This window comes from Falco biarmicus, chromosome 6, assembly GCF_023638135.1.
Source record: "Falco biarmicus isolate bFalBia1 chromosome 6, bFalBia1.pri, whole genome shotgun sequence".
Classification (NCBI taxonomy): domain Eukaryota; kingdom Metazoa; phylum Chordata; class Aves; order Falconiformes; family Falconidae; genus Falco; species Falco biarmicus.
Window position 1 is genome coordinate 55,681,790 of NC_079293.1, and position 13,494 is coordinate 55,695,283.

General features: G+C 38.3%; 1 protein-coding gene across 1 annotated transcript in view; it reads right to left on the minus strand.

Annotated features, from left to right (window-relative positions):
* Window positions 1-650: 650 nt before the first annotated feature.
* The window catches only part of TMEM200A (transmembrane protein 200A), a 59,819-nt gene continuing 46,975 nt past the window's right edge, over window positions 651-13,494 (minus strand). Inside the window, exon 2 of the mRNA XM_056344449.1 lies at window positions 651-3,823. Coding sequence (XP_056200424.1) covers window positions 2,332-3,807 — 1,476 coding nt within the window. The 5' untranslated portion in view covers window positions 3,808-3,823 and the 3' untranslated portion in view covers window positions 651-2,331. The remainder of the gene's footprint in view (window positions 3,824-13,494) is intronic.

Genomic DNA, 13,494 nt, shown 5'->3' on the forward strand with positions numbered 1-13,494 from the left:
CCCTGTTTCGAGGATTTTATCCAGTGACCATTTCATGTAAAATATAGAAGCAATCCTGGAAGAAACAATGTAATCCAGCATTTCTGCTCTATCACTGCAGTCATGCTCTTTACTTCTTGATGAAAGATGCCCTATAAATGAGCAGAGTGAAACAGCTTTGCCCAGGAGGCAGGGACAGACCATCAGTCTAATCCATAGGTTGTGATTCAGATGCTTACCTGAGACATAGAAAATGTGCACTTACACAAGGACCGCTATTCCCACGTACAATGGTACCCAAAACCCAGTCTTTTAAGCTATGATTTAGTGTTGCTATTAAGGAAATAAAAGCTTAAATCATTTGTGTCTTTAACAGTGTTTTCCATTTTTATAAGAATACTTACTACTAAACTGAAAAGAACAGGATGTTCTTTTTATACAAAAATTCCTTATATCAAAATCACTTTGAATACATTTCACATTACATGGGGAAAAAACCATATTCATCCTTTACATTTGTAGGGATGTCACTGAAATCAATTAGTCATAGCCAAATATCTAGTGGCAGGCTAATACATCAAGCATAATGCTATATACAATGTTATGATACCTAATTATACTTTGATAAGGAAGATTTGTGATCATAGAGGAAAAATATGTCTTACAACGAATATATGTAGATAGACATTTTATTTGTTTTATTTTTTCAAAAAATAGCAAATGTCTTAAGAACACAAACCGGAAAGTTATTAAAAGCTTCATAGCAAAATATTTAGCCAACTCTGTTACAATATATAGGCTTGAGGTTCTAACAGTTAGCACTATGCCTCAGCTCACTGAGCAAGTAATGCTCCTGATACATAAACATCACTCAGTTGAAATATGAAGCTGAATATTGAAAAAAAAAAGAGGGTATTTTTATCTTTGATCATTCAGCATCAAAGTAATCAAAGAACAACGACATTTTAACAGGTTTGATTCTTTCGGGGAAAAGCCATTAAAAATAATTCCTGAGTATTTAGGTTAAGTGAATATATAAAAAATGACCAATTAAGACCAACATCCTGTTAGGTGAGCCTTGCGGCTTGAAGTGACATTCTCTAGCATGGCTGTCATGGCAGGATCACAGCCTAAATACCTTAATGAAATACATGAAAAACCTGTACGCACATTCAAATTCTCACTTTCTTCAGCAATAGCCCTCAACTGTCAAATGTGAAGCTTGCTTTGCTGAGAAAAACATTGTTTTAAATGTCACTTCCTTTTGCAAAACCTTGTAACGCAAATTGCCACAGCTAAGCCTCCACTGAACCACCACACCAATAATTATGTGAAATATATAAATCCAAATTTAGGCAAGGGGCTTTCATGCTATGTTAGTATACATATTGAATTGTATGCTTTGTATCAGTATTTTGAACATGGAGATCTAGTTATTTAGCTTCTCGCTATTGTAATGAGAGGCAATATATTAATTTTCCATTATTCTCTTCAGATGCATGTCACAATAACATCTGATTATACACCATGTTTCTAAAATCCTGTTGGCATTCATCATGTTCCTATGATTTTAATTGAATCTGTATATCTTGATTGTAAAACTGCTGCCAATCAAAGTGGTTTAGAGAACTAATCTCAGAAGAATTTCAGATTTCTTGCTTTGTATATGTTTTCCCAGAATTACAGGATTAAATTACAATGGACGTAGAAAGATTATTGTACAAAGCATAGTTAATAATTCACAACACTGGTATTCAACTCGACCAATTACAATGAAATCACAAAAATTGTTTTAATTATACCCACTCTTTTCTACCCACCCACCCCAATATGTAAACAAGTTTCTCACAATGACAATGGCAAGACTCTAGTTACCGAGATGTACTGTATGTGAAAAATAATACCTAGGATAAAGGCCTGGATTTGACAATTCCAGTATGTGCTCCTGCTTAATTCCCATTCTAGACCACAAGCACCGTTTTCAGACTCTTGCAGTCATTAAATAAACAGAACTTATAGGTAAATGGAGCTTTTTTTCCAGTGCAAACTGATAAAAGTAACACGCTTATATAGAACAAAAGTAATAATGATTTGGGAAAAATTGGAATCAGTCATACCAAAACTCTCTGAGCAATGATAATGTACAGTATTGCAGCTGTATGTTACTAAGACAAAAAACTCTTGGCATTACAAAGATGAAGATCTCTGTTCACACAAGCCAATTTTAATGGGCTATTAAGCATCTGGTAAAAACAGGCTTGTACTAGTCTCACTGAAAAGGAAACACTTGTCAAAATGTTTGAGTATTTTTTAAAAATACTGTATGACATCTTCTAAATTGCAATTTAAATATTAAAACCTTGTTTCAGAAGTTCCTCGCTTCAGGTTGTTACTCAAAAACTCGTCATGTTCAAAACTCAAATTATTATGAGATCTTGATATCATAAGAAGCTTTTCCTTATTAGTAAAGTCTTTCTTGACTGCTGCTTGTGGCACAAGTAACCTATCCATTGGGTCCTCTTTGTTTTCTAGTTTCATATATCCTTTACTGTTGCTCCGATCCAGTCTGGGCCAGCTGGGGTGTTTCCTTTGTTCAGCTTGGACAGTGAGTGTAGATGGACCCCTGTCCAAGTCCAGGGACTTCGAATGTGAAGACAGAAGATGCAGAGATGTGTTGGACCCGAACTGTTTCCTGGCAGCGCCAGGGGATAAAAGCTTTCCTGTGCTTGGCCCAAGAGTCATAGAAGATTTGAACTGATCAGATGGAGTGTCCACAAATGAATTGTGTCGTGGCAGCATGGCAGCAGCTGGTCTGCAGGATTCATTGGTATCAGTTAATGGAATGGCCAGAGAATCCATCGACAGATTTCTAGACCGACTCCGAGTGATCTCCGAGTCCTCAGTTATGTTGTCTATACTGGGCTCATCAATAACACAGTTATTCAGTTTAATTACTGGCAGTGTGAAAGCACTAATAGAAGATGATACAATGGATTTTGTTTCACACTTTATAGAGCCAGGGTTCTTGTCATCTGAAGCCTTGCTGGAGGGAGGGTAAATTCCAAAAACTGAGCCAGATTGCTCAGTCAGCAGAGGTGGCAGGAGGCTACCAGTGGTCCTGTCTTCGTTTAGGGTAATCTCATCCTCTTCAGCAGAACTATCCATTCTAAAATTACCCTTGAAGCCAGAGAATGTTGCAACTGTGTTCGCAGCCAGCCGTGATGCACACGAGCTCCCACTGTGCCGGAGTTCTCCTTCCCCCAACAAGCCAGTGTAGGCACCACTCAGCTGCTTTTGTTCCTTGATCCTCAGGGTGTGGATGTCTATTACAGTGGAATATATGTCTCTCATGTGTATGATTTTTGTTTCCTTATCACGGTTTTCATGCAGAACGGCATTTGCACAAATAAAAATGAAGATTCCAATGCCCATAGTAAAAGGGCCCAGCATTTTCATCTTATCCGAGTGCACATGTTGTTCAAAGAAACGAAGTAAAATGCTTCCTTGGCTTCTCAGGACCTGGGTTTCATTTACAGATAGATTATCTTCAGCTCCTAAAAGCTGTTCCTTTTGGGGCCAATATCCAAGAATGGCCATTGCAATCCCAAAGAATGCTATTAGCACTCCCAAAACAAGGAAGAATCCCGATGGAGAATATAGACGGATTTTGCCCCTAACAATTACTACATCTGCCCTGGGCCGGCGTCTAACTGGTTTCTTCTCCTCAGAAGCTGGTGCTGTGGCAAGATTTACATGTTGCTGAGATCTGGCAGAGTCTTGCCTTTTTAAGGCAGCCAGTCCTGTTATGACTCCTCCGGTTGCTATCATAGTTCTGTATTGTGCCCTGAGAGAAAAAAAAAAAAAAAAAAAGAAATATTGAGGCAAGCAAAGGCTGTGTCTGCAAATATAAACAGCACTTTGTTAATCTGTAGATATATCTTGATAATCAAAATATTCATGACTTTTAAAAAGCTACTATATTTTAACACAGTTATGAAATAGTAGCAGTTTTCAGATTCACATGACATCTTAAAAAAAAATTTCCAGAAGTCTTTCATTGCTGTAAATATAGGCAATAGATCTTCAATCAGTGATACAGACAGTAGCAGAAAGCTAGTGCTCTTAGTAGCGATATATCAGGATTAAAGGTTAAAATATTCAGAAGTCTTAACAGATGATTTATCTCTGGACTGGGCTGCAGCAAAGTCAATAATATATTATTACCTTGTAGGTGTTTTAGATAATTTTAGCACTTTAGCAAATAGTTCTTTTAAAAATTTCTATGACACACAGTGACTATGAATACAGCTCATTCTACATATCCCCTTTAAGAATCCTTTCTTACAGACTTCAGCACATATTAATACATATTTATTCCATAATTTTAAGTGCGTTTTATTAAACCTATTCAGATCACCCAAGTCTCTACTACAGAAACATTTCTGCCTTTCCCAATAAAACTGACTCTCTTTTATGCAAAGCTAGATCTTTTTTCTCCTCTTCTTGGCTCCTTGTGGACTACAAATCAAATAGCTCACTTTAGTTTACCAGATCAGAAATCTTCATAAATTTAAAGTTCATCAATTCAAAGCTTCATCACTTATGAGGATTTTTTTTTCATTTTTCATACCTGGCTGTCTATTACATGAGAAACATTAACAGGCATGGGTTTAAAAAGAGAAAGCCATATTTGACAGTTTTGTGTAAGTAAGAGTAATAAATGAAACAAGCCAGTTCAGGATAATTCTATTTTCTTTTACAAGGCTTCTTATAATCAGACTCAGAAATACTTTCTGAGTTTAATCAATGAGTTTTAGAATTAATACTAGATAACATTATAGATTAAAATTAAGATGCTATAAGCCAGGTATGAAAAAGTTGTGATCTCTTTGGTGGCTTTACTAGGCTCAGAAATAAAGAAAGGCTGATGGTCTGTTGCAGAGGAGAAGGCTACATGTCAAAGCTGGGGATGATTTAACACGCAAAGCTAAAGTTGGGCTGGGTGAATAATGTGAGAGGCTAAAAAGCAGAGGCAAAGCAAACCAGTGACTGCTTGTGATTTACAGGCGGTAATTTTCATCACAGATCTCTTAAAATATTTCTGTTTTTAAAAAAATCTTAGCAGTGCACCCATGGGGAAAAAAAATATTATATCTCTCATGGTATGAGAAACAAACAGGCTACATTTGGACACTATCACAGATCTCCAACACTGCAAGCAGGCGTCACATAAGCATGTCTATAAACAGAAATCAGTCCAACCCACCAATTATGAACATGATTATGAAATTAATAGGGAATTTGAGATAGCTGTCTAAGTGGAAGGACTAATCCAGAAAAAGTATGCAGCCAGTGTTCACTATTATCTGTTCAGCAGCAATTCAGGTAACAGACAGAGCAACAAACTGAACTCCCTCCCTGCACCATCACTACTAAAGGACACAGGGCTTCCTCTCTCTCTGTGAGAAACCTTTTCTTTTGCAAAGGAAAGAACTGAAAAAAGGCCTAGGGTGCTAAGTACACAATTTCTGAAAGAGAAGTAAGCCCATAGCATTATTCAAAAAAATCTCAGAAATTTCACATATAGTATTACATTTCACATTCCAAATATCTCTGGAAATTCTCATCCTTTGCAATTCACTTCCTTTTTTATGCTATCTGGGCAATTTCCATATAATCATAGAATCATTTAGGTTGGAAAAGACCTTTAAGATCACCAAGTACAACCAAACCATTAATCCAAGACTGCCAAGTCCACCACTAAACCATGTCCCTAAGTGCCACATCTACATGCTTTTTAAACATTTCCAGGGATGGTGATTCTACCACATCCCTGGGCAGCCTGTTCCAATGCTTGACCACCACTTCAGTGAAGAAATTTTTCCTAATACTCAACCCAAACCTCCCCTGGCACAACTTCCCTCTCATCCTATCACTCGTTGCTTGGGCAAAGAGACCAACACCCACCTCGCTACAACCTCCTTCCAGGTCGTAGATGTACTTTTCAGATAGAGATCAGTAAGGTCTCCTGTGAGACTCCTTTTCTCTGGGCTGAACAGCCCCAATCCCCTCAGACACTCCTCATAAGACTTGTGCTCTAGATCCTTCACCAGTTTTGTTGTCCTTCTTTGGACCACGCTGCTGAACCTCAATGTGTGCCTTGTAATGAGGGGCCCAAAACTGAACACAGTGTTTGAGGTGCGGCTTCATCAGTGCCGAGTACAGCAGGGGTAATCACTGCCCTTGTCCTGCTGGTGACACTATTTCTGATACAGTCCAGGATGCTGTTGGCCTTCTTGGCCACCTGGGCACACTGCTGGCTCATATTCAGCCGGCTGTCAACCAGCACCACCAGGTCCTTTTCCACCAGGCAGCTTTCCAGCCACTCTTCCCCACGCCTATAGCACTGCGTGGGGTTGTTGTGACCCAAGTGCAGGGCCCGGCACTCCTCCTTGTTGAACCTCATACAACTGGCCTTGGCCCATCGGTCCAGCTTGTCCAGCTCCCTCTGCAGAGCCTTCCTGCCCTCCATTAGATCAACACTCCCCTGCAACTTGGTGTCATCTGCAAACTTACTGAGGGTGCACTTGGTCCCCTCATCCAGATCGTTGATACTGATATTAAACAGAACTGGCCCCCAATACCACTTGTGACTGGATATCAATAGTTCAATGCCAGTGGCTTCATGAAAAGCCCCTTTTTATTTTAAATGTAACAATTTTAAAACCCCCCAAAGTTATTTGACATTGATAGTCTTTAAAAATTAAAACTTTCTCATATGCCTATGTGATTAAGGGTTTCTGCCAAAACAAAAGAACATTATTCTGTAAAACAAGGTTTTGAATCTCTAAACAGAAATAAATAGGACTTATCCATTACAAAAGCTGTTGTATTTTATCATGACTCAATTAAATGCAATTAGTTTTCTCTATGAAATAAATTAAGAGAATTATGGCATGTCTTTACTGAAATGAACAATCATTTAGCTATAATCTAGTTTGTTCCATTATTCTCTTCCAGATTCCAGACCTTTGGGGGCAGGGCAAGGAGTTTCCATATTCATGTGGTATTTTACAGGCACACATCAACCCACTCTGTCCATTCTCAAGGCTCCAAGAAACTCACAGGCATGGCAGGTTAGTGCTAAATCCACACTCTGTTGGCAGGATTTCTTACTGCGCTTACCACAGCTACCTGGATTGCACCAAATGGTGAATGGAGTAAACTCACATCTGCTTGCAAAATATTTTAAACATATTCCTAGCAAAACCTCCTCTCTAACTCTGAATAGCAGAGCCAATAAAAACGTTCTTAAAAATTACATCTGCGGGGTGTCTTTCTACAGAAAGTTTCCATTTGCAGATTTTGCAAAATTTGCAGGAAAACCACATGTCAATTTCTTTTTTAACTGGTCTCTGGTAACTTGGAGGACAGACAGAAATTGAGATCTTTTAAAGTGAAAGTGAGAGAGAAAGCAAGATCTCTCAAGCGTCCTCCTACCATTTCAGGGGAACACTTTGTTCTCTGTTCACTTTACCTGCATCAGAACTTGGGTGTGGGGACAGAAAGTCTCGCTGCAACAAGATACAACTATATTTTATACATATAAAAAGTCTCATTCCTATTTCTTGAGTTCACATCAATATTATTAAATCTTCTTTCATGGAAAAAATCACAACCAGCTTGGTAAATAATAATTTGTAATGAACCACAGTGTTGGTAAGGCTTATAAGCTACTTAATGGCTGAATTTTTATCTCTTCCACATTTAATAAAATCAATGGTATTAACAGACATACTGCTATAAAATGATTTCACTTCATACTGACAGCTTTTCAGAAACCAATTAGAACGAAGTGCATATTAAGATTGAAACTTTTTTTTAGAAAATATTATAATTAGAATGAAATGACACTGTAGATACATTTGATTTATTCTGCATATCTGTTTAGTACACATAAAAGCCATAATGAGTGGCAGTGACAAATGCTGCTTCTCTTATTTAACTTAGTACAGTGATTACATTTAGTTTTAGCCTGAAGTCTGAATTCAAACTTCTGAACAAGCAAAGACATAGAAGACTTTGACTCAGGGTTAAATGCAGATTACGCAAAGAACTCAGACAGCATCCCTTTGGTGGCACTGTGAATGACACAACCCGGTTCTAGAACAAATAGAATAATAGTAAAATGGATGTGGAATACAGAATAAAAAGAAAGGAACAGGTCTATAATTCATTTTATAGAACACAACTGTCTTGCTGGTACAAAAGCACCACAGCTGCCAAGCTCCTTTTTAAAGAGCAAATGTTGAGTGACTCTCTAACCTTGTAATGTTCTGTTTGTTTCACCTTCACCGAGAACATCAGGTCTAAAGGCCTGGACAGGTTAGGGTTTTAGTCTTGAAAGAAGCAGTGGCCCAGAGTTACCTCTACATTTAGCTTCACCTTGCATTGTGCTGTTGTTACAGAGCGGCCCTGCCACCACCCTTGTCAGCCACTCAACAATCACCCAAGAAAAGCCTGTCTTGTTAGAGATCCTGTAGAGCAGCTCCTGCTCACTCTTGCTCTTGCTCTCTCTCTGCATTGCTCATACAGAGGATGACGATTCAGGCTCCTGACACTCCAGTTCTAACCTCTTCAATGGCCATTAGCAAGATGTACTTCACCTTTCATCCAGGCTGTGGGCTAAGCCCGGTTCTTTGCATCTGGTGTGCTCTCTAGGAGATGCCTTTAAAAGAAAGAAACAACAGCCAATGGAGTAACAGGTTATGTGCCTCCTTAGCACGAAGATACCCCTCAGCAGATACTACTGGTAGTTATCTCAAGTGATGTAGCCTCAGAAGGGCCTTCAAAAAGCCATGTGACAAGGACAGAGAAATGGGGATGAAGGGCTGTAGCCCATCTAAGAACAGAATACTAGAACCAGAAGAATAAATTCATGCAGAAAACGTTTGCAGACATGATGCAAAATGCATAATGATAGAAGAAACATCACTCTGTGATGTGGAGTGGCATCTGCTTTTTCCTTACATTAAACTGGCTACCCCAGCCAAGGCTGCCAGAGAGGCTGGAAGGGATTCTCCTTTATCACCTTTCCATATGGGGAAAGGTTGCACAGATGCTCAAGGGAAGGCTGTCATAAAGGAAACTTTGGTAAAAACAGCTTTCACAGAACAGTTTGTTGTGAGAAACCACTAGACTTGCATTTGCCAAGCAAAGAATGAAGTATTTTCCTAATCAAGTCAGGGGGGCAAACAAATAAACAAAGAAACAGTAGATTCACTAAGTGATACAAAAGTAAGCCAAATTATCATATAAAAACCATAAATTATTCACAGACAAACTAATTTAGCACAGGTGGATGAAGATCCCTCTTTTCTAACAGGACATCAGGTTATCACTGATGATCAGACAGAAACACAGTGCATTTATGCAGCAAGCATAACCCATCTCGGACTTTGCCAGCATAGAGAAAGGCAGGGATGCAGGAGGCAGGTGACCTGGGGACTCACTAGAGTAGCTGCAGAGCACAGAGCAACTTAAACAGCCTGGACACATCTACAGGGAGGTGTGGCAGATAAGAGGAGTGACTCAGAGCCTTTCTGATGCTAGCAACTGTCTGTCTACACAAGTAATACCCAGTTATCCTTTGGAAGCCAAGCAAATGACAAAATGGGTGGGATAGGATTTCATGGAATTTGAGCCCAGTTGACTCAGTGATTGATTATCCCAGATATAAGAGATGTATCAACTGCAAGAACCTATCGCAGACTGCACATTCCTGTTTTAACAGCAATTACGGCAAGAGCTGCTATTTAGACAATGGCTCTAATGCTAGGCAGCCTAGGAAAATCTGAAATACGTGTATGCAAGAGCACAGATTCAATGGAAGGAATTGCCTTCATAGCATGTTCTAGTTGCACCAGATAACTTCTCCAGGTTCCACAAACTATAAACTGTTTACTTCTCTCTTTTACCTAAGAGGCCACCGCCTTAATACCCCTCTTTCCTCCCTAATGACTAGCATCACCTTAACTGTACTGCTGCCAACTAACTTCTTTCCAGAGCTGGTCTAACTATTAAGCAATTGTTCTCAACTTGTAGCAAGCTTTAACATTTGGGGCTTTTATTTTACATGCCTGAAAGCTTATCTAATTTTTTCAACTATTTTGGTAATATAAAAGTTATTACTTCTACCTACAACTTAGTCTTTTGAATACATACATAGTTATTTGAATTACACTGAGATCTTACACTTAATTTTAAATGTATACTAGCAGCATAGATGGGAAGCAAACTAAAGAATGCTAGAATTGTATTTCTTTAATATTATTTGTTTTATTCTAGATATATTTCAGTGTCCCTTACCACTTATCTTTGTTATTTGCATAAATATTTTTTCTCATTTACTGCTTGAAAAATTATTGAAATTGAATGATGTAAAATTATCAGAACTATACATGCTATATCCCTGTAGTTTAATGTTATGCTAAACTTTTGAAAATACAGCTCTTGTGTTTCAGAAAGAATTAAACATCACTGCAGTAAGTATGGTGTGACAGAACCTTATTTATATTACCGTAACATTTCTGATCTTACTATTTCAGCTGATAAGGAAATTTATTTCCCATTAGTATTTGATTCTTTATCATTTAAGTGACTCACTTTGAAATTCTAACACAAGGACAAATTTTGCATCAAGGCAAGTTTCTTTGAATTTTGATAAACCTCAGGTCCTAGAAATGAAGGAGGTATCAGACAGACTGTTTAGTCATAAAATATTTCTCATAATCAAGAATGCAAATACTAAAGTAATAAGAGAGCTGCTAACATAACTGAGTAAACAAATCAATAGTAAGCATTAATTAAGCATTAAACATCTAAATTTTCTCCTAATGTACAATATGTACATATCAATGTTATCTATGCATTGAGGTTGTCACTGGTACAAACTGTTCTATTCCAAAGGTAAAAATATGCAACTTTTTAGGCCCAACGGCATTAATCATTCTGGTAGAGACAATACAGCAATAGCCAAACACAGGGTAGTTCTACAAGAAGTAGAAAAAATAATCTCAAATTACATGTTGATCTAGCAGCTCCCTCCAAGTGACGAGCACACCAATGGGACTACCCTATGATGCACCCCTCTCCTCGTATCAGTTCCTCAAAATCTGACCTGATGGAACAGATTAAAGAAGAAAAGCAAGCAAGCAGAAGACATCTTTTGTATTTATGATTATGGGGTATTTAAAATGTACTTTGACAAAAAACGTGAAATGTGGTATTAAAAATCTCCATAACCTCAGCTAGGATTCTAGAGTCATGATAGAAAAGCCAAGGATAGGAAATTGCAAGCCTATTTAAAACATTAAAGCTTTGAAATTTCCAGGGGAAACAAGCTCTTTGTGTTCAAATTGCCTTTAGTGGTGCCTCTTTTAGGCTGAAAGGGATCAGCTTAGGGACTAATCATGTTCTTTTAACCTCCAGTCAGATTATGGAAGCAGGCCAAATTGTGCAAGCAGTTAGTTCCACAGCATAAAAAGGAAAAGGCAAGCCACACATGGGTCAGGCAATGCAAAAGCACCAGTGGGTCTGAGCGGCTGCAGAAGGTCCATTGCAGAGATTAAAAACAGGTTCCCTGGATATTGGTAGATCACACAGCTCTATCAGATGGTCTGTACTTGCTTTACAATAGTACCATGTTAAATAGTAATATCTTTGCACTCATAAGTGGAAAATAAAAGCTTGGTATTAAGGACATGTCCAAATCTGTTGGGAAATTTGCAGTCCGACACCAACCCATTCACTTAAAAACATCTAGATCTAGCAGTGTGTTTCAAATCTGCACTGTACCAGTCCAAGCAAGACCAACCAGTTGTCTCATGTCCTAACATCATGTGGCACTGTGAAGAGCCTGGTCCATCTTCTTGATCACCCCCTTGTAGGTACTGGGGGGCTGTAGTTAGGTCCTCCCAGAGCCATCCCTTCTCCAGGGCTAAACCGGCCCCACTCGCTTGCTCAGCCTGTTGGCAGGGCAGGAGCTTCAGTCCCGGACCACCTGGGGCCCCCATGCTGAGCTTGCTCCAGTCTGTTAATGCCTTTCTTCACATGTTACTAATAGGAAATTCCTTTTTAGAAATCACCCGGATTTTATTTGGCTCTAAACTAACTTGAAATAATCAACCAGTAACTAGGGAATGTGAACTACAAATTACAAACCCAGAAATATTGAAAAATGTAATTGTAAGCCTGTTACCCAATTTGGGGAATGCCATAACTTCATTCTTTAAATCACATCAAACAAAAATCCCTTTTGAATGCCTTCATCACTTACAGTATCTGCCATATACATTAATTATTTCAACTATTTTGCCAAGGTCAAAAGTAAGGTGAACACCCAGCAATACTGCACAAAGATGAATGCCTGAGCTGCTTAGCCTCTTTGCTATTACTTCTTCTTCAGCTTAATCCTTTCAGTGGGTCATATATTGTAATTCTGTGCAAAATCAGCAACATTCAATATTGGCAGCATTACACAGAGCTTGTTAGCCACTCACAAAAACACAGAGCACACATCAAAGAGAGAAAGAAGGAACCTGAGTTTTGCTTTCAAGACGCTGCTCTATGGCTTGGCCTAGATTTGGTCTACAAGTGTTTGTCTGGCCCAGTTGCACTCACTTTTAAATTTGTTCTACCCTCAACTACATCTGCACACCGCAGTAAATCGGGTGTGAGGCTACAGAAGTTCATGGATTTTACCAATGTAAAACTCACGTAACAAGACGCTGGCACCAGGTATCTTATGTCTAGAAAAGCTTCCCAGTCATCAGCAGAGTCCTGCTCTCTGTGGCTGTACCACCTTAGCTCAGGTCCTAGGTGACAGACTAAAGAAACATCTCAGGCACTGGATGTATTTGTTTGTGGAATGCCTACTGTAATCTCTATATTCACTGTATTAAATTATTTATAAATTGAGAGCTGTGACTTGATTTCAGAAGTCTGTACCGATAACTTCTTTACTTATGCAGAGAAATTTTCACTTCTTATATACAGATACATCATGTCTTGTTCCAAAACAACAATAGGCAAGAGGGAACTAAAAAACAAATTGGGAAAACAAATATGGGAAGAAGCTTTGTAAGATTTGAAGAAAAAGTGTTTAAAATGTGACTGACTAATAAACTTTTTTCTGTTTTCTTCTTAGAAGAAAAATTAGAATATGCACACAGGAAAATAAAAGCTGGATATACTAGGCTTTATTTTTGCTTTTACTTGCTTTCATTCTCCAGTTTGTCTGAGTTTTTCTACTAAAAAACAGCTACGGTTTTTTTAACCTAAATCAAGTAAGGTGGTAACTGACCTTTATGACTAAAGTGACAAAATCTGTTTCTAAGCTATTTTAGCACCTCAGTTTGTGTAAAACCATTTTGTAGTGAAAATCAGTACTACAAATGGAAGCAGATATTGGCTATTTGGCCAAATATTCATAATTATTTTAGACACATTTGTACA